This window comes from Sorex fumeus, unplaced genomic scaffold (assembly GCF_029834395.1).
Source record: "Sorex fumeus unplaced genomic scaffold, SorFum_2.1 ptg000024l, whole genome shotgun sequence".
In the NCBI taxonomy this organism is placed as follows: Eukaryota; Metazoa; Chordata; class Mammalia; order Eulipotyphla; family Soricidae; genus Sorex; species Sorex fumeus.
This window is the reverse complement of record NW_026606081.1, coordinates 57,126,567-57,148,663: the sequence shown is the minus strand read 5'-3', so window position 1 is coordinate 57,148,663 and position 22,097 is coordinate 57,126,567. Positions and strand designations below refer to the sequence as shown.

The 22,097-nt window shown below is 57.5% G+C and overlaps 1 protein-coding gene across 1 annotated transcript in view; it reads right to left on the bottom strand.

Annotated features, from left to right (window-relative positions):
* FANCI (FA complementation group I) overlaps positions 1-22,097 on the bottom strand; it is a 24,297-nt gene extending 2,200 nt beyond the window's left edge. Inside the window, exons 1-32 of the mRNA XM_056113855.1 lie at positions 22,004-22,097; positions 20,891-20,997; positions 19,516-19,585; positions 18,464-18,594; positions 17,808-17,964; positions 17,671-17,728; positions 17,269-17,310; positions 16,856-16,979; positions 16,298-16,383; positions 15,743-15,872; positions 14,859-14,951; positions 13,635-13,771; positions 12,631-12,811; positions 11,307-11,394; positions 9,447-9,577; positions 8,637-8,707; positions 8,115-8,229; positions 7,448-7,570; positions 5,860-5,928; positions 5,119-5,220; positions 3,367-3,549; positions 2,915-3,036; positions 2,564-2,728; positions 2,272-2,451; positions 2,007-2,194; positions 1,789-1,862; positions 1,560-1,676; positions 1,328-1,379; positions 895-1,022; positions 676-744; positions 473-566; positions 118-299 (exon numbers count right to left, since the gene is read on the bottom strand). Of these exons, the coding sequence (XP_055969830.1) occupies positions 118-299; positions 473-566; positions 676-744; positions 895-1,022; positions 1,328-1,379; positions 1,560-1,676; positions 1,789-1,862; positions 2,007-2,194; positions 2,272-2,451; positions 2,564-2,728; positions 2,915-3,036; positions 3,367-3,549; positions 5,119-5,220; positions 5,860-5,928; positions 7,448-7,570; positions 8,115-8,229; positions 8,637-8,707; positions 9,447-9,577; positions 11,307-11,394; positions 12,631-12,811; positions 13,635-13,771; positions 14,859-14,951; positions 15,743-15,872; positions 16,298-16,383; positions 16,856-16,979; positions 17,269-17,310; positions 17,671-17,728; positions 17,808-17,964; positions 18,464-18,594; positions 19,516-19,585; positions 20,891-20,971 (3,543 nt within the window). The 5' untranslated portion in view covers positions 20,972-20,997; positions 22,004-22,097. The remainder of the gene's footprint in view (positions 1-117; positions 300-472; positions 567-675; positions 745-894; positions 1,023-1,327; positions 1,380-1,559; positions 1,677-1,788; positions 1,863-2,006; positions 2,195-2,271; positions 2,452-2,563; positions 2,729-2,914; positions 3,037-3,366; positions 3,550-5,118; positions 5,221-5,859; positions 5,929-7,447; positions 7,571-8,114; positions 8,230-8,636; positions 8,708-9,446; positions 9,578-11,306; positions 11,395-12,630; positions 12,812-13,634; positions 13,772-14,858; positions 14,952-15,742; positions 15,873-16,297; positions 16,384-16,855; positions 16,980-17,268; positions 17,311-17,670; positions 17,729-17,807; positions 17,965-18,463; positions 18,595-19,515; positions 19,586-20,890; positions 20,998-22,003) is intronic.

Sequence of the window (22,097 nt, the reverse complement as noted above, 5' to 3'; positions counted from 1 at the left end):
GTATGGCACCAGCAGTCACTCGGCAGTGCTGGGCAGACCGAGCATGCTGGGAGCGGCCTGAGGGGGTGCTGGAGGGGCCCGGGAGAGGGGACGCTCCCTCCCCCACCCCCCACTCACGTATTTAACGAGGGCGGTCAGCGTGGTGTACATCTTGCACAGGGCCCTCAGCAGGGCGTCCACGCAGCTGCCCGACGGCAGAGCCGTCTGCACCAGCTCGTGGAAGGCGGTGAGGAGCGTCCCCAGCTGCACGACCACGGCCTTCTCCACGGCCCGGCTGGGAGACTCCTGAGATGGGGCCTCTGCAGGAAGACGGGCACTGACCCACTGGCCCAGCAGTGCGGCCTCACCCCAGCCCAGCTCCCTGATGCCCCAGAAACCAGAGCAGGACAAACACACGGGCCAGGCAGGGCAGTCCGAGGGGTTTGGGGGGACGGTTCTGGATCTAGTCTCCGGGTCCCCAGGCGTGACTCACCCGACCGGGCTTCCTTGCCAATCTGTCCCTTGAGCTTGGTGATCAGCCAGTCCACCTCCTCCAACACCTTCTCCGCCTGGCTCAGCACCAGCAGCTGCCAAGGGCAGGACAGGGCCCAGCTGGTCCCGGGCGGGCATAGGGCAGGGCACGGGGCAGCGGGCAGGAATGGAGGGTAGGGGCAGAGGGCAGGGCGCAGCACTCACACACACAGCGGGGGCAGCGGTCCTCGGGGACACCAAGGCGAAGTGGTTGGTCTGTTCCACCTCCACATCCTGGGACGGCGGGGGTTGAGAGGCAGTGGTGGGGTGAGCCCCGGCACTCCCCCCAAAGCCCCCCGTATCTGGTCGACACCCCCCGGTGCCCGTGGATGAACTGCCCCACCTTACGCCCGAACCCGGCAACGTCCTGCCCCGCCCCCGCACCTGGTCGACGTCCCCCAGGTGCCCGTGGATGTCCTGAGCCAGGTCGCGCAGCAGGACCGCGGGGCTCTTGCAGAGCGTGTGCAGCATCAGCAGCAGTCCCAGGAGGGCCTTGCACAGAGCCGGGTCCCCTGGGGGGGCAGGGCAGCTCCAGGCCACGGCGCAGCCCCACCGGCCCCCCAGACACCTGCCCGCCACCGCAGGCCGCCTTCAGGCATGGCTGTCCCACGCCCCCCCCCGACCCCCGCGAACTCAGGAGGCAGGAGCGCAGCCCGCAGAACCCCGGGGAAGGGGGCTGGGGGCAAAGGCGCCCCAAAGGCAAGGTGGGGGCGCAACCCCACAGACAGACAGACAGACCACGGACATGCACCCCACAGGTGACGCCACGGACACACGCCCCACCGACGACCCCATGGACAACCCCCCAGATACTCACCCCAGCTCTTCTCCTTGCAGACATTCATGGTCCAGGTTAGCACCTGCGAGAACTAGAGGGCCAGCAAGCATCAGGGCCGCGTGCCAGGCGGGGGGGCTGGGCATGGGAGCCTCGCCCACGCGACTGCCCCTGCCCTCCTCTGTCCCCGGTGACCCTGCAGCGGCGGCATCCCCTCACTCAGTGCCGGCCACGCAACTCCCGGGGAGGAAGGGGCAGGCTGGCGGGGGCCTACCTGCTGGGAGCTGGGCTCGAGCAGCTTGCAGAGGCTGGACATGGTGTTGACCAGCAGCAGGGCCTCGCGCGCGCTCACCTCCTCCTCCGAGAGACTCAGCATGTTCAGCAGGACCCGCTGCGGACGGACACGCAGGGCGTCAGCCGGCAGCCCCCGCTCCTGGCTGCCAGCTCCCACAGCCCAGCCCGGCCCCTCCCGGCGGGGCCCCCCGTCGCTGCGGCTGCCCCACCTGGAACTGGCGGATCTGGAAGGAGGCCCTCTGCGTGACGTTGATCTCCACGTCAGCCCGCTCCCCCGTCACCTCTGCAGAGGAAGGGCAGGACACGCTCTGGCCCCGGCACTTGGCGGCGGCGCCCGGCTCGAGGCTCTCCTGTGGCCTGCGCCCGCCCGAGGGTCAGCCCTGCCAGGCCCCCCCCTCCCCGCCGTGCTCCCGCGGCCAGCGCCCACCGAGCGCGCAGAGGAACTGCTGGATCTTGGGCGGGTAGAAGTGCTCCAGGAGACCCAGGACGGCGAACAGCCCCTGCAGGCACAGCAGCGACACGCTCTTCGAGCCCCTGCCCCGCTCCTTCTTGCCCTCCTGCTTGCCCCGCTCCTCCACCGACGAGGGGATGGACGTGTAGCGCCACAGCAGGACCCTGCGGGGGGACGGCGGTCAGTCCGCGCGGCACACCTGTGAGGACCGCGCGTGGCCGGGCCCGGTGCCCGGGCTCACCGCGTGATGGAGCAGAGGTTCTGGAAGAGCCTCTCGGAGCTCTGGCCGTCGGGGCCGCTCACGCAGCCCGTGTCCTTCAGCTGCACCATCTTCTGCACAGCCACGCTCACCGCATAGCGCTTGAAGTCCCTGCAGGACCGCAGCACCGACAGGCTCTCCTGGTGGCTCTGCGTGGTGTCCCTGCAGCGGGGAGGAGTGTCGGTGTCAACTCGGCGCCCAGGGCCCGGACTCCGCACAGCGGACAGCAGCCCCGCAGCGGCACCGCCCCCTGCCCAGCGCTCCTGGGCCTTGCCTGTACAGTGCTTCGAGGAGCTGGGCTACAAACTTCAAGGACAGGAGGCTCTCCTGGGCCCTGCCGGTGCCCCGCAACTTGCCCTTTCCCGTCTTCTCGCCGAGCAGGTCGGAGACGTTCTTATAAAGCGTGAACAGACTCAGCACTTCTTCAAACTTGCTCTTACTGCAGGGGGGGAGGAGGTGGGGCACGTGGGCAGGCGAGGCAGGTCCAGCCTGGCTGCGGCTGGGACCCCGGCCCTCCCCCGATGCCAGGGGATAAAATCGGAAAGTGAAAACCAGATAAAAGGCATCCGACTAGGAGAACTCCCCACCCCACCGCCACCCGACGACTGGTGCGCCCTCAGCTCACCTGAAGTTACTGGTGCAGAAATTGTACTCGATCAGGACCTCACAGATGCCCATCACCAGAGACCCACAGAGTCTGTTTTTGGTGCCCACATCAGTGGTCTGTGAAATATCAACTGATTTGTCCTAGAGGACACAATCGGGGGACAGAGAGCACAGTGGGGATGGTGCTCGCCTTCAGGAGGCCAACCCGGGTTTGATCCCCGGCATCCCACAGGGTCCCCAGACCACTGCCGGGAGTAATTCCTGAGTGCAGAACCAGCAAGCAACCCCTGAGCACCGCCAGATATGGCCCAAAAACTTGAAAAAAAAAAAAGACCCAGACCCTGGTTCAAAATGCAGTCCGCACTGGAGTGGGCGGGGGCACTTTCCCGCGTGAGCCTCAGCGCAGAGCCGGGAGGAGCCCAACCCCAGCCCGGAAGCCCCAGGCCGATCTGGCAGAGGCGGGGCGGGTACCAGTTCCAAGTCCTCCAGCTCGCTCTTGACCATCCTCTTCGTGATGGACTCCAGCATGTCATCCAGGACTTGGTAGAAGCCCTCCTCGTCCTCATCGGCGTCCGCCCCGCCGCCCTGCTGCAGCGGGATCACTTTGGTCTTGTACCAGGCCAGGCAGTGCTGGATGCAGCACAAGAGGGAGTCCTGGGGAGGAGGCAGGAAGGAGACGCTCAGCAATCCTGGGCATGGCCAGTCACGGGCCAACCCAAGTTCCACCCTCAGCACCACTCAGGGTCCCTGTGCACTGCCTGTCTGGGTCGGGCCAAATAAAAACAAATGACAGCAATAGTCTGCCCAGCTGTGTGTGTGTATGTGTGTGTATGCTCAGCTGTGTATGTATGTACACACACACACATACACGCATATATATACACACACATACACACATATATACACATGCATGTGTGTATATACACAGACATCACTGTCACTATTCTCCCGTTGTTCATCGATTTGCTCGAGCAAACCCAGTAACGTCTCCATTGAGACTTGTTGTTACTGTGTTTGGCATATCGAATACGTCACAGGGAGCTTGCCAGGCTTTGCCGTGCGGGCGCGATACTCTCAGTAGCTTACTGGGCTCTCCGAGAGGGGCAGAGGAATAGAACTCAGGTCAGCCGTGTGGGCTGCATGCAAGGCAAACGCCCTACCGCTGTGCTATCGCTCCGCCCTATACACATACACACACACACACACAATTTTTGCAGTTCAGTCCACACCCAGTGGTGCTCAGGGCTTACTCCTGGCTGTGCTCAGGGATCACAACCATGGCTCTTAGGGGACCCTATGGGGTGCTAAGGATGGAATCTGGATTGATGGCATGCAGGGCAAGTGCCCTCCTCACTGTGCTGGTACTCTAGCCCATGGCCCGACTCTTAGCAAAGAGATTCTATGAAGTTGCTGCTGAAGAAGAAATCTTTTCTACTAGCTGGAGTGACTATCAGCACCACTGGGTCACCATCACTCCCTGGGACAGCGAAGAACATTCTAGAACGGGCCTTGTTTTCTGGTATTTCCCCAAGTGACACAAGCTTCAGACTTTCTTGGTTTTTATTTTTTTGGGGGGGTCATACCCAGCAATGCTCAGGGGTTACCCCTGGCTCTGGACTCAGGAATCACTTCTGGGGGTGCTTGGGGGACCACATGGAATGTCAGAAATTGAACCTGAGTGGGCCACGGGCAAGGCAAATGCCTACCCACTGTACTATCTCTCTGGCCCCGCTTCAGACACTTCTTTTTTCTTGTTTTTTTGGGTCAGACCCAGAGATGCACGGGGGTTACTCTGGGCTCATGCACTCACGAATTACTCCTGGCAGTGCTTGGGGTACTAAATGGGATGCTGGAATCGAACCTGGGTTGACCGCATGCTTGGCAAACGCCCCACCCACTGTGCTATTGCTCCAGCCCCGCTGCTTCAGACTCTTAAACCAAATTTTCTCCTCAGACCTAAAGCCACGGGTGCCGGGGAAAGGCCCAACAGGCTCCTGAGTCCAGGGGCGGCCCTGTAGCCGTGTCTGCATGGGGAATCCCTCAGAGCACCAGGGCCCACCCGTGCTGCAGCCTCAGACGCAGACCCTCAAACGTGCCAAAGCACGTGCTCTGAACACACATCATCAAGAGACAGGAGGCTGATATCCCAATTCAGTCCACGGCATGCCACTGCCACCACTGCCACGGGGCGGGCAGGTGTTGTCAGGGCCCGGGGCTCCTCACCAGCGGCTCCTGTAGGCAGGTCTGGCCCCCCTGGGTCACCACACAGGCTCCGATCTTGAGGGGCGGCAGCACGTCGGGGGCGGGCTCATAGTACTGCTTCAGCTGCAGGGCAAGAACACGGGGCTCATGGGCGCAGCCCCCCAACTCAGCACGCGCACATGCGCGCGCGCACACACACACACACACAGACATGGCAGCTCTCAGCCATTTCCCACACACACACACACACACACACACACACACACACACACACACACACACACACACACACACACACACACCCCTCTGGCTGCATGGACATGGCAGCTCCCAGCCACTTCCCAGACACACACAGACACACACCACCACCACCACCACCACCACCACCCCGTGTTTGGGGCCCTCCTGGCGGTGCTCAGGAGGCCTTGAGACCAACAACAAAAGAACAGAGACCAGAGGTACAAAGAGCCCCGTGCCCTGAGAATGATGGAAACCAGGGCTGGAGAAGCCGCACTCACAAAGGGCAGGGGAAAGCGTCCGGGGTAAGGCCTTAATCCCCAGCACCCCGGAGTCTGCCGTACCGAGCCAGGAATCATCCCTGAGCACCACGCATGTGGCCCAAATATAGAAAAAATAGAATAAAAAGAAATGAGCTAAGAGAGAGAGGGCGGAATTTCCCAACGCCAAGTCACAGCGCCTCGGCGACGAGGCAGCAGGAAGGTGCATGCGTGGCTACCCTGCCCGGCGGGACACGGGTCTTACCTGCGAGAGCAGAGTCTGCATGATGGAAGTAGCCAGCTGCGAGTTCCGGCGAAGGACGTCATAGAAGCCCTGTGAGGGAGCAGAGAACCAGAGCGCCTCAGGGACCGGGAGGGCGGAGACCCGGGTCACAAGGTGTGTGCAAGTATTACAGAGTGTGACCTGCAGACCCCGCCAGAGTGGGAAGGACTCAGCCCGTCACTGCCCAGTCTCGCCCTCTCCACCCTCCAGGGGACCCCTCAGGACACTCTGCCTAGCCACGCTCAGGACATCGAAAGGCTTTCAGAGCCCCAAGCCCCACTTGGCGTGAATGACCATAACATTTCTTCCACATCTCCCAGTTTGAGCAAAAAATTGCTCGAATGAGGGGCCAAAGCAATAGCACAATGGGGACAGCGCTTGTCTTACATGCGGCCGACCCAGGTTCAATCCCTGGCGCCCCATAGCATCCCCCCGGCCCCGCCAGGAGCAAGCCCTGAGCACAGAGCCAGGAGTCAGCCCTGAGCACTGCCAGGTGTGGCCCAAAAAAAACAAAAAAACTGCTTTGATGAAAACAATGGAAAGGAATTGGCTTTTTTTGGAAGCTGGAAAGGAGAATATGAACTATTCACTGCCGAAGCAACTGTCAGAGCAAGATACCCCTGAAACTCAATCATAAATATCTTCCTAGCTTTGTAATTCAGAGTGATTCAGTTAAACACACACACACACACACACACACACAGAAGGTGGTGCCCCGGTAGTGGGATTGGTGTTAGAATACTGAATGTCATAAATCATGAACACCTTTATTAAAATACCTTAAAAATAAAAAAAAAAGTAACTGTTCATCTGCGAGAAAAATCATATGGAAAATTGATCTTTTTTGGTTGTAGTTGTTAAAAAAAGGGAGATTAGCTCCAACTAGCAGTGAAAAGAAGACACTTCATAATGTACAATAACCATTAAAAAAAAAAACAAAAAACGGATGTGGGTTTTGGTCGACAGTGCCAGGTGAAGTAAAGGGCCCGCAGACCTGGGGCTGGATGCTGTGTGTGGAAGAGGATGGTCCAGAACCAGCTTCTCAGGAGACACATGAGCTGGGAGAACAAGAGCCTGAGCACGAAGCTCAGAACTGACCATCTCTGAAAGGGGGGCAGCAACACCCCCAGAAGGGCACAGACAAGGCCGGGGGGGGCTCCCTCAAGGCTTCTTTCCACCTGAGAAGAGAGCAACTAAGCTTACAGAAGAATCACAGCGACAACTGGTGCAAGACTCAATGTTCCCAGAAGCAGAATCACATGCAGAAACGAAAGGACACAGTCTCAAAAGAAAAGAAAGGCCAAAAGAGAGCACCAAAAAAAAGGGCAAACTCAATGTAAAAACCTAAAACCAGACCGTTCATACATTCCGAATTAGAACACCCGAGGCCCTCGCTTCATCCACTTCCTCACCTGCAACTCTCGGACCGTCACATCAATCACGGGCAGCCGCACGCGTCATGCTTTTAGAATCATGCACGACATAGTAATTTTTACGACGATAAGTAACAGACATAATGACGTCCAGTCGGGGGAACCACTTTTGCCATCTGGCACCCACCCGGACCGACCTCATAGAGCATGAGCCGGACGTCGGCCTGCTGGCCCAGGCACCTGCGCAGGCTGTCCATGATCTCCAGGCAGAACGTCTCATTGGCCACGGAGTTGTAGCGGCTGTGGACATCCACGCGGACCTGCGGGACAGAGGGCGGCAGGTCCAGCAGAGGTCTAAGAAGCATCCGGCGCTGTGTGGAGAGACCTCCGCCCAGGCAGGAGACTGGCCTGAGTCTGCAATCTCCTGGTGGTCAAGTAAAAACTGCCCAGAGGCAGAGGGCCAGGAGGGGGTGGGCATGTGCACGACACTGCCGACGTGTGAGTTTTCACAGAACCCAGCACACCCCAGCTTCTCAACGTGGGAGGGAGAAGGCCACGGGCCGTGCCTGCCTGTCTGCACACTCATCCGGACCCTTCACACTCTGGTATCTCGGGCACGCCTCTGATAGGAGCCACAGCACTACATGGCCTGAGCGCACTGTGGACAGGGGCCGCCAGCCCCGTGAGCCACACCCGGCACCTCGGGGTTGTGTGAAAGAAAAAGTGGGCTCGCGAAGTCTGTGCCCACCCTCACCTGTGAGCCACTGGGTCTCACACCAGCGGGCGCACACCCGCTCACGTGTGCAGCAGGAGGCGCCCCTTGGACACATGGCAGGGCCTCCCAGACACGCTGCAGGGCCTCACCTGGCTCACCCCGATGGACTGGCTGCACTGGGACGAGGACAAGCTGCCCAGCACCTTGAAGTTTTTCAGGAGCAGCAGAAACCCGGCCACGGCCGACTTGCGGGCATCCAGCTGCCTGCTCAGGGCAAGAGGGACGATGAGCGAGGACAGGCCTGAAAGCGGATGTCGGGGGCAAGGCCCGGAAGAGGACGGGCCCAGTGAGGAGTGGGGGGTGAAGCCCAGGAGGGCTGTCGGGGAGTGCACATGACCGAGGAAGTGGGGAGCAGGCCGGGAGGCCTCCGGATGGGGCCCAGCTGAGCTGCCCCCCACCCCCCCCCCACCACGGTACACTAGCCCCCTGTTGAAGGCCACGGTGCGGTTGCTGGAAGGCCGGGCACTGCAGCCCAGGCTGACTCAGGTGAAAGTGGGGGGCCTGTCTCTGAGCCCGAAGCAGCGACCCCCCCACCCCTGGGCTACCGGGGCTCTCCTGCATGGAGGCAGAACCTCCCACCCCCCAACATTGCACGCTGCAGCCCGACTCACCGGGCGAACATGGCTTTCCTGAGCACGACGATCAGCGAGTCTCTCATGGCCACACTGACCTTGAGGAGGGGCTGCAGAGGGAGGGGAGGGCCCAGGTCAGCGGCCTCAGCCCATCGCTCCGGCTGGGAAGCAGGGGCCGTAGCCACCCGAGACACTGCCTGAACTACTTGGGCACGTCTTCATGTTTGCTTTTTGTTCTCCATCAATTTGTTTAGGGGCCACACCCGGCAGTCAAAGGTTACTCAGGACTCACTCCTGGCGGGGCGTGAACCCCGGTTGGCCGCAGGCAAGGCAAGAGCCCTGCCACACCATCGCTCGCCCCATATTCTCAGTCTTTGTCTCTGAGGGCCAGAGAGCACCCAGCAGGCCGGGTTACAGCTTAGCCGGCAAGAGTATGGTGCCACCTGAGCACAGGGCCAGGAGTCATCTCTGGGCACTGCTGATGTGGCCCCCAAAACACCAACTTCCTCAGTGCCTTTTTATGACTTGACTACGGTGCAACTGAGTCGAAGGCGCGGAAGCGTTAACCTAACAGGGTTCGGCCTGTGCCCGAGAGACAAAGTGCGACATTCCAGAACCAAAGGGAACAGACGCTCAGACACATGGATGGAGGGCGCCGGGGATAAGGGCCTGACCCCGCACTCAGCCGCCCCAGCACTACAAATGCTCCCCTGACAACTGCCAGGAGTGACCCCAAGCACAGAGCCAGGAACAGCCTGAGCTCTGTGAGTACAGCCCCCAGACCCAATCCCCCCCAGAAAAAATTCCAACATGCTTCGTGTCGGACTGCCCGGGAGTGGGGAGACTGACCTGCATGGCCTTCAGCAGCCCGTGGACCGTGTGGAGGGGGAGGAAGGACAAATAGTCGAACGCCTCGATGACTTTTGAAGAGCAGCTGTGAAGAACCAAGGGCGCGTACATGACGATGTTGGAGAGCAGGTCTGCAAAACCACCGCTGGTCAGCGCCTCTGCCAGCAGAGGGCGCCACGAGAACACTGCCTTCCCCAGTGAGCCAGGCCAGCAGCGGACCCAAGGGCCTCCCTGGCCCAACAGGCTTCCCTGAGCACCACAGATACAAATTACCAAATAAACTTCTACTGATCCTACAGATAAATAACAATATCAATTTCTACAGATCCTCCAGTCATTGTATTCCTACAGTATTCCTACAGTCAATAACATGGGGATACTTAAATTTTTATCCGTGATAAGGCAAAAGCCACTTTAAAAGGTAAAAATCCGGGGCTGGAGCAATAGCACAGCGGGTAGGGCGTTTGCCTTGCACGCGGCCGACCCGGGTTCGATTCCCAGCATCCCATATGGTCCCCTGAGCACCGCCAGGGGTAATTCCTGAGCGCAGAGCCAGGAGTAACCCCTGTGCATTGCCGGGTGTGACCCAAAAAGCAAAAAAAAAAAAAAAAAAGGCAAAAATCCATTATTCCACCTGGCCAAGTCTTTCTATATCCCAGCCAGAAAGTGGCACTGAAATACAGTTAACACAAAACAGTCTCTACAAGAATTTGGGGGCCGGAGCGATGGGTACAGCAGGTAGGGCATTTGCCTTGCATGCAGCCAACCTGGGTTCAATCCCCGGCATCCCATATGGTCCCCCAAGCACTGCCAGGAGTAATTCCTGAGTGCAGAGCCAGTAATAACCCCTGAGCATCGCTGGGTGTGACCCAAAGAGCAAAAAGAAAAATCTTAAAATAAATAAATAAATAAAAAGAATTTTAACTTCATTTGAAGGGGGAAAAGACACATAACACACCAATATTCAGCACTTCCAAATGGAATCGTCAGCAAACGATGACGAGATTTACGCACAAGGTCAGAGAAGACTGCCCTGTCTGGAATGCGAGGGAACAAATGTCAGCTGGGCTCTGGGGTACAGGGACCATCAGAATCCGAAAGGCCACAAGGATATTGGCAAAACCCTCATCTAGTGAAGGCCTTTCAAGTACGAGACATTAAACACTCGTAAGTGCTGGAGAGACAGTGTAGCAGGTGTTTGCCCTACACACAGCCAACCCAGGTCAATCCCCAGATCTCATATGGTGTTTCGAGCACTGTCGGGAGTAATTCCTGAGTGCAGAGCCAGGAGGAAGCCCTGAGCACTGCCAGATGTGGCCCCCCAAACACCCCAAAAGATTCTGAGTCAAAATAGATTGGATCACATCTCACACGGAAATCGCAATCATGGCCCATCACTGTCACTGCAGTGGGGAAAACACAAATGAAAACCAAGAACAGACCCGAAAAGGGTGCACGAAGGAGAAGACAATTCAGGCGGTGCCATTTGCTGGAGAGAACCAGAGAGCAGGCCAGCGGAGCAGGAAAGTAGCAGAGGGCTATGGGGCGGCTCAGACAGTGCCTAGAGGCACTGCTGGTTCGTGGCACTGGCAGAGCGGAGTCCAGACACGGGCCGGGACAGTAGCCGTGCGTGCTGGACAGACACAGCAGCTAGAACGAGGCCACTGTGCATCTGAGCCACTGGCGCCTTCCCTCCCTGACCCTCAGAGGGTCTAGAAGCAGGCTTCCCCTATATTGGCATTGTAAGCAAACAGTGAACTACCGCATCATGGGAATCTCCACCCCCTTCCCCCCCGGACCTGCCCCCAAGACCAACATTTCAGCCCATTTCTGGCCCCAGAGCCCCTCAACGCTCAGCACCTAAGTAATGGCTGATGGGTGCGGACGCTCTTGTGACAACCCTGTTGAAGACTTGCTCGAGGATCTCCTCTCTGACCAGCTGGTGGACCTGGAGAGAGCAGAAAGAGCCTCGGTGAGCATCCGTTTGCAACTGCATCCCTGCGCCGTGGGAAACAAGGAGCAGGATCTGGAGGTGGGTCAGAGACAGCCGGGTCTTCGGACCAGGAAGACTGGGGAAGTATCTGGACCAAGCGCGGCTCCAGCTGGACACGACCCCCATTCTCCCGACAGCCCTGCAGCAGGCCGGACACGGCGCCTGCACCCAGGACTGTGTGGGGTCCAGGGCACAACAGGCCCAGGGATCCCTACCACAACTGCCCACAGATTTTCTGGCAATACATGGAACTTGCAAGAGTTTAAAGTTTCAAGAGTTTAAAGTTTAAGGAATTTAATTCTAAGCTTCTCTCTATGTGACTTTGAAATACGCTAATATTATTTCATGTTGCAGAGAAAAAATTACCAAGAGTCAATGCTTTGACAAGGCTATTGGTTATATGAAATGAAACCTTTTTTTTTTTTTTTTTTGCTTTTTGGGTCACACCCATCGATGCTAAGGGGTTACTCCTAGCTCTGCACTCAGGAATTACTCTTGGTGGTGCTTGGGGGACTATATGGGATTGAACCTGGGTCAGCTGTGTGCAAGGCTAACACCATTCCACTATACTATCTTTCCAGCCCCAATAAAACAATTTCTTTAGTTGCATAAGGCATTATTTTAGAGGAAAAATGGGGTGGGAGGGTAATAATAAAAATGAAAACTGGGCCGGAGCAATAGGGCATTTGCCTTGCATGTGGCCAACCTGGGTTCGATCCCCAGCATTTCATGTGATGCTATGTGCACCATCGGGAGTAATAATTCTGAATGCAGAGCCCAGACAAAGCCCTGAACACTGCCGGGTGTGGCAAAAAAAAAAACTTAAAAAATTTATTTTTAATTAGAATAAAAACTATGTGAGAGGAAAGAGAACCTTACACTCTTGAGGCAGGTTTGATCCCAGTACCCCATACGGTCCCAGGTCCCCTCCAGGGGTGATCCCGGAGCGCAGAGCCAGGAAAAAGCATCAAGTACAACAGGGTGTGGCCCAAACTACAAAGGGGGAAAAAAGGGACGTAGGAAATAAGAAAGTACCCGAAATCTGACTCTGTGTTATCTCGGTACCAGACAGTCTCTGTCCCCAGAAACTCACGTCTCCAAGATTCCATCTCGCCCCTCCACTCCCAGTACTCCCTCTGCTTAAGAGCTCCTTGAACAACGCAACACACAGGGTCCCACGCAGGGTCTGACCTTGAAAGTCTCCAGGAGGATGTTGGCTCCCAGCTTACACGCATGCTGATTCGGCATTCGGGCAAGAATCGAGCTGTTTTCCACGGGTTTCCCCTCAAAACCCTTCTTTGGTCCATAGGTGTCCATGAGAAGGAAGCCCAGCTGGAGCAGGCCCTGGGTGACGTGGTCCCAGCAGTGGGCGCTGCAGGGGCAGAAAGCTTTTCCGTTTGTTTTTATTTCAGTTCGGGAGGCACTCCTGGTGATGCTCAGGGCCTGGTTCTGTGTCTCAGGGATCACTCCTGGCAGGGTTCGGGGGACCCTATCGGATTTGGGGGCTCGAACCTGGGTTGGCCATGAGCATAGCACACTATACTATCTGACTGGTTCTTCAGACTGTCTTTATTTTTATTTATTTATTTATTTTGCTTTTTGGGTCACACCCGGCGATGCCCAGGGGTTACTCCTGGCTCTGCATTCAGGAATCACTCCTGGCGGCGCTCGGGGGACCATATGGGATGCTGGGAATTGAACCCGGGCTGGTCACGTGCAAGGCAAACGCCCTACCCGCTGTGCTGTTGCTCCAGCCCCTTCAGTCTGTCTATTTAAATGGAACTGAGGAGCGATTCTTGAGCACAGAATCCACCCTGAGCTCAGCCAGGCGTGGCCTTCAAACAAACATAATAATAAATGGAATTGGCTAAAACCACTCATCAATTGTGTCACCGTGATAATTTGGCCACCCCAGACTTGGAGTCAACTTGAAGCTTCCTCACCTCAACTGTCCACCCAGACTGGCTGGTGAGGTGCCAGCCGAGTGTGACGGGACAGGCACCTACTTTGATGCCACGCTCCTGCCACCATGTGGTACAAGACAGGGGTTTCCCGCACAAGAAAAGCTGCTTGGCGGGTTTCCAGGGATCGAGCCTCAGTCAGGAAGCCACAGACCAAGGCTCTGGCTCTTTCCAGGGCCACTAGTGGGGACCCGTGCAGCTCAGGAACCAAGGGGGCCGGGCCCCCCCACTCACCTGCTCTTTACCACTTCCAGGATCATGGACGAAGCACAAGTTCGAGGCAGGACGAGGTTCTGAAGGAATTTTGAACCCTGGAGGAGATTCCGATCCTTGAAGCTCTTGGTGACGGAACGCTTTAGGAGGGCAAACACCTAGTCATGGGGACAAACAGGAGAATGAGTCCAAAGCAAGAGCCCCAGGCCCTGGGCCTGCAGCCCTACACCTGCTCCAACCCGCTGCCACACTCCGACTCGGAGACATGAGGACAAGCCCCGTGACTCGTCCTGAGAGCTGAGACAGGCCATAAGCTGGACAGACGGCACAGGAGGAAGCCACTGCCTTGAGGTGGCCAACTCCAGCTCGATCCCTGGTACTACATATGGTGTCCTCAGCAGGAACAGGAGGGGACCCTGGGCACTACCGGGCTGGTCCCAAACACACCCCCTTTCTACCAAAGCAGAAAAGGGGCTAAAACTTACACTCATATTCCTCAAACCCACAAAATGCACTTAAGGAGAAAAAAAGCAAAGTGTTCTGTGTGCATATTTTAGTGGGTTTTTTTTTTTTTTTTGCCATACCCAGAAGTGCTCCGGGCTGATCCCTGGCAGGCTGGGAGGGACCACAGAGGTGTCATGAGTGAAGCCTAGGTCAGCCGCTGCCCGACTGACCTGGTAGGTTTCATGTTTTTATCCCTGAAACTAACCTATTGTCAATACATTCAACCATAAGGATGAATTCATCCACATCCCAGGCCTGCCCCGAAACACTCGGCATTTCCACTCCTACTGGCCCCTCACCAGGCACATTGAAGGCTGTGAGGGGTCGGGGGACCCAGAGACCAGCAGCGGGACAGGGCGTACGCACACATACACCCACGCGAACATGTACTCACCCTTATATACATGTACAAGCACACATCCACATAACAGGTGTGCACTCACCCACATACAAGCACGTGCACACACACACGTGTAGGCACACACATACATTCATACACACACATACACATGAGCACTGACTACACTCACAAGCATGCACATATACATACGGGCACGCACGCACACATCCATGGACAGAGTGCACATACCCATACTCACATGTGCACTCACACACGTTATAAGCATACACACACGCATGCACGTATACATGCATGCTTTGGGAAAACTGACTGAGAAAGAAACCCACGCCAGGGCCCCCTCCGTCTCCCCCGCACCCATCACAGAAGAAGCGACCACAAACCTGCTCCTCGAACCTCTGGATGCGAGCGACCGAGAGCAGGAGGGCGATGCTGAAGGCGCACAGGGAGTTGCTGCCGTCCCCACGCTGCCCCGCCTACGGCACAGAGAGACCCGTCACCGCTCGTCTCCAGCCGTGCCAGGGACAACTTCAACTGAGAAGACCACAGCGCTTGTCCAGGAGCGAGCCTCCCAGACCTTACGCGAATACGTCTCAGCTGCAGCACCAAAACCATCATCTGTATTTGAGAAACAACTGAGACTGGACTTCGAAAGAGCGAGAACTTCTGAGCTTCCGAAGAGATCACTGGGAAAACTGGGCTGCAGGGCTGGAGCAGGCAGGACACTCGCCTTGCACAGGCTGACCCGGGCTCCATCCCCGGCACCCCTTACGGTCCCCTGAGAACCACCAGGAGGGATTCCTGACTGCAGAGCCAGGAGGAACCCCTGAGCACTGCTGGCTGTGGCCCCAAAATGAAACAAATTTAAAAAAACAGGTAAAATGACAAAAGAAGGCTGAGCTGGGGGGCTCTGATGGGACAGGATAAGGCACTTGTCCTGCATGCGGCCAACCTGCGTTTGACCCCTGGCCCCACATACGGTCCCGAGCCCTGAGCACACAGCCAGGAGTAAGACACAAACACAGCTAAGTGTGGTCCCCCCAAAAAATCCACGGCCTGGGTTTGGTCCCCAGCATGGTGTGGTCTCTCATGCAGCACTGGGCAGCCCCGTGGCCCTCCCACCCCACTGCCTGTGCAGTGCAACATCCAACGGAGTCCTGCCAGGAGCAGCTCTTGGTCCCTGAGCTCTGCCTGGGGGAGGGGGAGGGCGCGAGGTCGGCGGTGCTGGTCTCGGGGTCTGGGGGTAGCCTGAGAAGCCAGAGTCAACCTTCAGCAGCTTCAGGAGTTCTCTGCCGAGGTCCGCATCCAGCTTGATGGCAAAGACGATGTGCAGGATGACGGTGCCCTCCACATGGTGAAGCTCACCGGTTGGCACAGGGGTGACGACGTCCAGGAGCCTGCAAGAGGCAACGGTGTGCTCAGGCCGCAGCTCACGCCAGAGCAAGCCCACATGAGCACCGGCGGGGATGGTCTCACAGCCATCGGCTTAAAGAGGTACAGAGGAAAGACGGGGCGCGAGAGGGGCAGGGCGGGGAAGGGCTACGGGGCCAAGAACAAAGTGACTCGGGCTGGGGCGATGGCACAGCGAGCAGGGCACTTGCCTTGCGTGTGGCCGACCCAGGTCTGCTTCCCAGCATCCCACATGGTCCCCTGAGCACAGCCAGAAGTGATCCCTAAGCACAGAGCCAAAGGAAACCCTGAGCATCGCAAGTTACTGATGCCACACGAAACAAGACAGAACAAAAGAACCCAAAGAGGCTCGAACGGAGAGACGGGACAAACGTGCCAGACTATGTCACTTCTGCACCCTGCCACCACTCACTCGTCACTGTTTGGGTCCTCCTTGTGCTGCCAATCGAGCTCGTCGAAGAAAGCGATGATCCCTTCCAGAACCCTCTTTTTGCTTCCCTGAAATACAGAAGGGGTGGAGGTTGCCCCAGGAGGACTCTGGATGCCACGGCTCTTTCAGGCGTGAAGCAGGGTTGGTGAGGAAACGGGAAGTCAGTTCAAATCATGTCCCTGCACACAACATTTTCGTTCTTTTATCTTCCCCAACAGGACAATTTTGTGCTGAGACCGGACTTGCACGACAAACCAGAGCAGAGCCAGCTGTGGGGCACTACATGTGCACACACGTGCACACACAAACACACATACACACAGGTGGTGTCCCGCACATGCACGTGTGGTGTCACACACATGCGCACTCACATGCAGCGTCCTGCACACGCACACGCAGTGTCCCACACACGTGGACACACGGTGCCCCACAGACACACGTGGCATCCCGCAACATGGTGTCCTGGACACACACGCGCGGTTTTCCACACACGCACACGCGGTGCCCCACACACGCAGCGTCCCTGCACACCGGCCATACCTTCACGGTGAGCAGCAGGAGCTGGTACACCAGAGGCGGGACTTCCTGGAGCTTCATTTCCGAGAACATCTTCAACGCCTTCCCGACCACAAAGTCCAACTCTTCCTCCGTCAGAGGGACGTCCCTGCGGACCCGACAGTCTGAAGGCCGAGCGGGGCCAGCCCGGGAATCGGACCGTTCTGAGTCCCCATTGGCTTTCTCTCTAGTGGACACCCCGAAGGCAGGCCGACAGCCATGCTCCAAGCAACGCTTTCTCGGGGGGAGGAACACCCCAAGTCAGAGAGCCAGGGGGACCCTCTGATGGGCTGCGGTGGCTCCCAAGCACTGCTCTGGGAGCAAGCAGGACCCGAGTGCCCGGCTTCCGTTTCCAGTAACTCGGGACACAGGACAGGAAAGGGGGGCGAGGCGCTTACTTGAACATAGAGATGAGCTGGATCGTGTGATAGCCACTCCACCTGCTTAAACGAAACAACAACGATGAAAGCGATGTGGACCTCGTTTATCTATTATTTCAGGAAAGATAAATGTATCGAACCATTTCAAGTTCTATTTAGCACCACTAGGCAACAGTATTTTTCTTTTTTTGGTGTTTGGGCCACACTGGCAGTGCTCAGGGCTGATTCCTGGCTCTGTGCTCAGGAATCACGCCTGGGAGTGCTGGGAGCCCTATAGGGTGCTGGGGATGGACCAAGGTTGGTCATGGGCAAGGCAAGCGCCCTCCCCACTGTCCGAGGGCTCCGGACATCCTGAACAAGGGACTAGAAGAGTTGGCGATGACTTCCCGTCCCTCCAGCGGCTGGACCCCGGACACCCACCTGCCAGCACAGAGGCTGCTGATAAGCTGCTTCTTGCACTCGGCCCCGCTCAGCTCACCTAGTCACGCCAAAAACCTGGATGAGCACATGCAAGCACATGGGGGAAAAGGAAAGCGTGACGGAAGGGGAGAAAGGACCTTTGTCCATAGCGATCTTCTCAGTCCTGGTGGCCAGGGCAGTGAGGAGCACAGGCAGCAGCTCCAGGGACGTGCCGTTCTGCAGGTTGTCTCCTCTGAGAGCATCGATGAACTCCTGGACCAGCTCCACCAAGTACGCCCCCGAGAAGTGATGTGCCTGCAGGGTCCCGCCACGCAGGAGACGTCACGGAGGCGCCTAAGCGCCCAGCACCCCCGTCTGAGACACAGGAAGACGGCTGGAAACGCCATCGGGCCCAAAGCTGGTCCAGGACGGATGCACGGGCTCAACTCTGCTCCAACACGGGCTCCGAGTCCCTCCCAGCGACCGCCCCAGGAGACGCCTGTGCCAGACAAGGCCCGAGGGAAAACAGAGATGGCCACAGCGGGTGCTCGTTTCCTCCCTCGAGAGACTAGAACCCAGGGCCGGAGCGATGGGACAGCGGGGAGTGTTGGCCTTGCACGTGGCTGACCCGGGTTCGATCCCTGGTATCCTGTTAGGCCCCTCGATCCCTGCCAGGAGTGACCCAAGTGCAGAGCCACGAGGAAGCCCCGAGCACTGCTGGGTGTGTTCCCCACCGCCACCGCCACCCAACAACCATAGAGTAGAGTGCCGAGAGACAAGGCTGCACCCTCGAGTCACAGACCCTCCTACTCACCTCCAGCATCAGCAGCCCGACCACCTCGGAGGCGACATCTCTCTGCATGTCCCCGCACTCCACCAACTGCAGGCAGCTGCTGTATATCTTCCGGCGTCGGAGAGCGCCCGCATCCTCCGAGCAGGGGGAGCCTGGTTTGGGGGCAGGGACCACAGGCACAGAGGGCCCAGGAGAACTTCGTACACGGAGACGGGGTGGAGGGGCCAGGAGAAAGCAGGCCCCCACCGCACCCCCAGCCCCCCAGTCCCACAGGTACGCTGCTGACCGGCAGCTCACACCTTCTGACGGGGACACGAGGCCCACGGCCCTGTGCGACTCTCTGTCCCCAAGGCACTCCCGGTAGCCAGGAGCAATAGGACAGCCAGGGGCAACTGCCTAGCTCGGGACCAACCCTGGTTCACTCCCCAGCACCTCATGTGCCTCCTGAGTCCCACCAGAAATAACCCCTGAATGCAGAGTCAGGAGTAAGGCTGAGCATTGCTCGGTGTGGTCCCCAAACAAACAAAACGGAATATGTATATAAGGTGCACAGAGGCTCCTGTCCATGACGCCCGAGTGCCCCAGCCCCTTGGAAGCCACGGTGGGCCCTGAACACAGCTGTTCTCGCCAGATGCACAACAACAACTGACTCGACGTGGAGTCTCACAGTGCATCCCTCAGGGCCCCACACCATGTGTCTCAGTGAATCTCAGTGAGTATTTGTCTGTCACTGCTCTGGTTCATTCTGTAGCATCTCCAGAACAAAGGTAATGGGGCCCAAGAGATCAGACAGGGGTTAAGGCTCCTGCCTTGCACATGGCCAACCCAGGTTCAAATCCTGGCACCACTTATGGTTCCCCCAAGGCCCGCCAGGAGGGACCTCTGAGCACAGAGCTGAGAATACGTCCTGAGCAGCTCCGGATGTAATGCCAAGAACGAAAAATAACTGCTACAACCAGACCCCCCGACCCCCAAATAAAGCCACAGGAAATGTCCCAGAGGGGCTTTTCACAGTAAGGAAAGCCCTCACAAAAATTCAATAATAGGGTGGGGATAAGCATGAATACTCCCACCTTTGAAGATGGCTCGCAGGAGACTTCCCAAAGCTTTCCCTTTCAAGGCCTGGTTCAGAATACAGGACAGCTGCAAACAAAAACAAAAACAAAACAAAACAAAAAAAAGCTGCAAGGGGAAGAGAAACAAGACAGCAGAAGGACATGTGCTTTGCACAGGCCAAGCTGGGTTTGATCTCTCAGCAGAGAGCCAGGAGTAAACCCCAACACAACCAAGTGCAGCCCCCAAATCAAACAATTAAAAAAAAAAAGTGACAAGTTCCTCTCTGGCGGTGATGAATTTCGCCTAGACAATCCCCACTCCTGTCAGCTTGAGGCCACCTCACACCATCACCCCTTGTGTAGAGGGACGGAGCAGAGGTCAGAGAGGGCTGCTGAGCCAGCAACATACCAGTATCTGCACTAGGGGCAAAGCTACATTCTTGAGCATAAATATTCATCCCACGAACAGTGTCTGCACATCCTCTCTTCCTGAGACGCTAGGGGTGTCAAGGACACATACTAGAAAATGGTCATGGTATATCACTCAGTTTAAATCCACACTTGAAGACTCCTGCATAGGCAAAGGCTGACTCATCGCCGATTTTTTGGGGTTTTTGTCTTTGGTCTTCACTAAGTTCTCACCAGCCCTTCTGTACTTACTAGTCAGAGCTTACTTTTATTTTATTTTATTTTTTTGCTTTTTAATTTTTTATTGAATCACTATGAGCTGCAGTTACAAAGTTGTCCATAATTGGGTTTCAGTCATACAGTGTTCCAACATCCGTCCCTTCACCAATGCACATTTCCCACCACCGATGTCCCCAATCATCGCTGATTAATGTTCAAATAGCCCAGCTGTGGCCAATGGTCCTTCCAACTGTGTTCAATTCCCAGTGACACGCCCCCTTCATGATCCTTCGCTCCTGGTGATCTTCATGCCCACACACCAAATCAGCAGTTGTTCTGCCAATGCCCTCGGCGGAAGAGGTCACTGCAGACCAAAGGTGTAGTGAGCCTGCTATCTCTGGGCTATCTCTGCTGCTCCAGATTAACAACACATTCCATCAGCTGTTGAACCCCAGGATGAAGCGTGAAATTGCCTAGCCCACACCAGCAGAATTAAAAAACCTGACTCACAGCTCAGGGGATAGCTGCCACTGTGTTGTTGAGTTTACTTTCTTGAACAAAAAAAAGGACACAGGCAAATCTCATGTCCCCTGAGTCCAGACGCTAGATCCAAATATGACTGTTCCACCCAGATCCCTATTCCGGAGAGGTACTGCCACTTCCCTCCGTCGCCCCCATTTCTTTACATCTAGGACTGGTTATCAAATCCATCGTCTCCTAAACACCGGACTTCTCCTCCCAGAAGGACACACTTCCAAACACTCACCTCATCTTCTTCCAGACTTTGGAGAAATGCCTGCAGGTTCTGGGAATTCTCTGCTGCTAAAGATATAATTTTCTGGTCCATGACTGACCATTCCAGGGACTAACCGGCTAGAAGAAGACAAGCTTCATTTGAACAGGGCTCCGAGCACGGGGCTGGGGAATTCCCACAAACCCTTCGGATTTCAGCTCAAGTGGCCACATCCCCAAGTGCCCAGCCCCCAGCACAGCTTGGGGGGTGGGGGTGGGGGATAGGGAGTCCTGGAGTACTACTAGACCTGATTCAAAAGCAAACCATTCCCCCCCGGCAGTATTTTCTGTTGATTTATTTTCTGGCTTTTTGGGTCCCACCAGGTGATGCTCAGGGGTCACTCCTGGCCTGCACTCAGGAATTACTCCTGGCGGTGCGGAGGTGGGGGGGGGCGGGGATGACCAGGTGGGATGCTGGGAATCGAACCGGGGTTGGCTGCGTGCAAGGCAAACGCCCTACCCGCCAAACCATCGCTCCGGCCCATTTTTTTTCCTTTTTAAACCCACTCCATTATCTACATTCCAGGAGGGCCGCGCGCCTCATTCATTGCAACATTTGTTGCACGTATCCTGGAAGGGCCAGACCCGGGGGCACTTCATGAGCTCTCGGCCACTCCGAGACCGGGGAGGGGGGGGGGGGCGGGAGGAGGAGACGGGGAATGCGGGGATGTTTGCTCTACTGGCCCCCCGTCTTGGGTGGGGAGCTTGGGGGGCTCCGAACGGCCGAGGGGTCTTCCCGGCGATGAGGAAGTCGGGAAGCGGCGGGGCCCGGTGAAGACCCCTCGGCCAGGGCACTTGCTAGACGCGCCCGGCTCGGGACCCCCCGGATGCAACACGCCGCGCAGCAAGCGGCGACCCCACGGGAGCCCAGAAACGACCCCACGGGGCCGCGGCGGGGGCGCACTCGGAACCGGGCTCGAGGAAGGCCCCGGACGCTGCCTGCGCGGCCGGGAGCGGGGCGGCCCGGGGGGCTGCAGCCAGCGTCGGAACCCTGGCGCGCGATTTCGTCCCCGCGGCTGCGCCCCCTGCGGGCCCGAGGCCCGAGGCCCACCACCCGGGGTTGCACGGAGCCCGGCGACCCGCTCACCTGCGTCCCGGAGCCGCCGCGAACCTCCAAAAAGGCGCGCTGGGCCCGACGCCGACGCGCTTCCGCCGCCGCAGCCCGGGATTGCAGGCTCCGC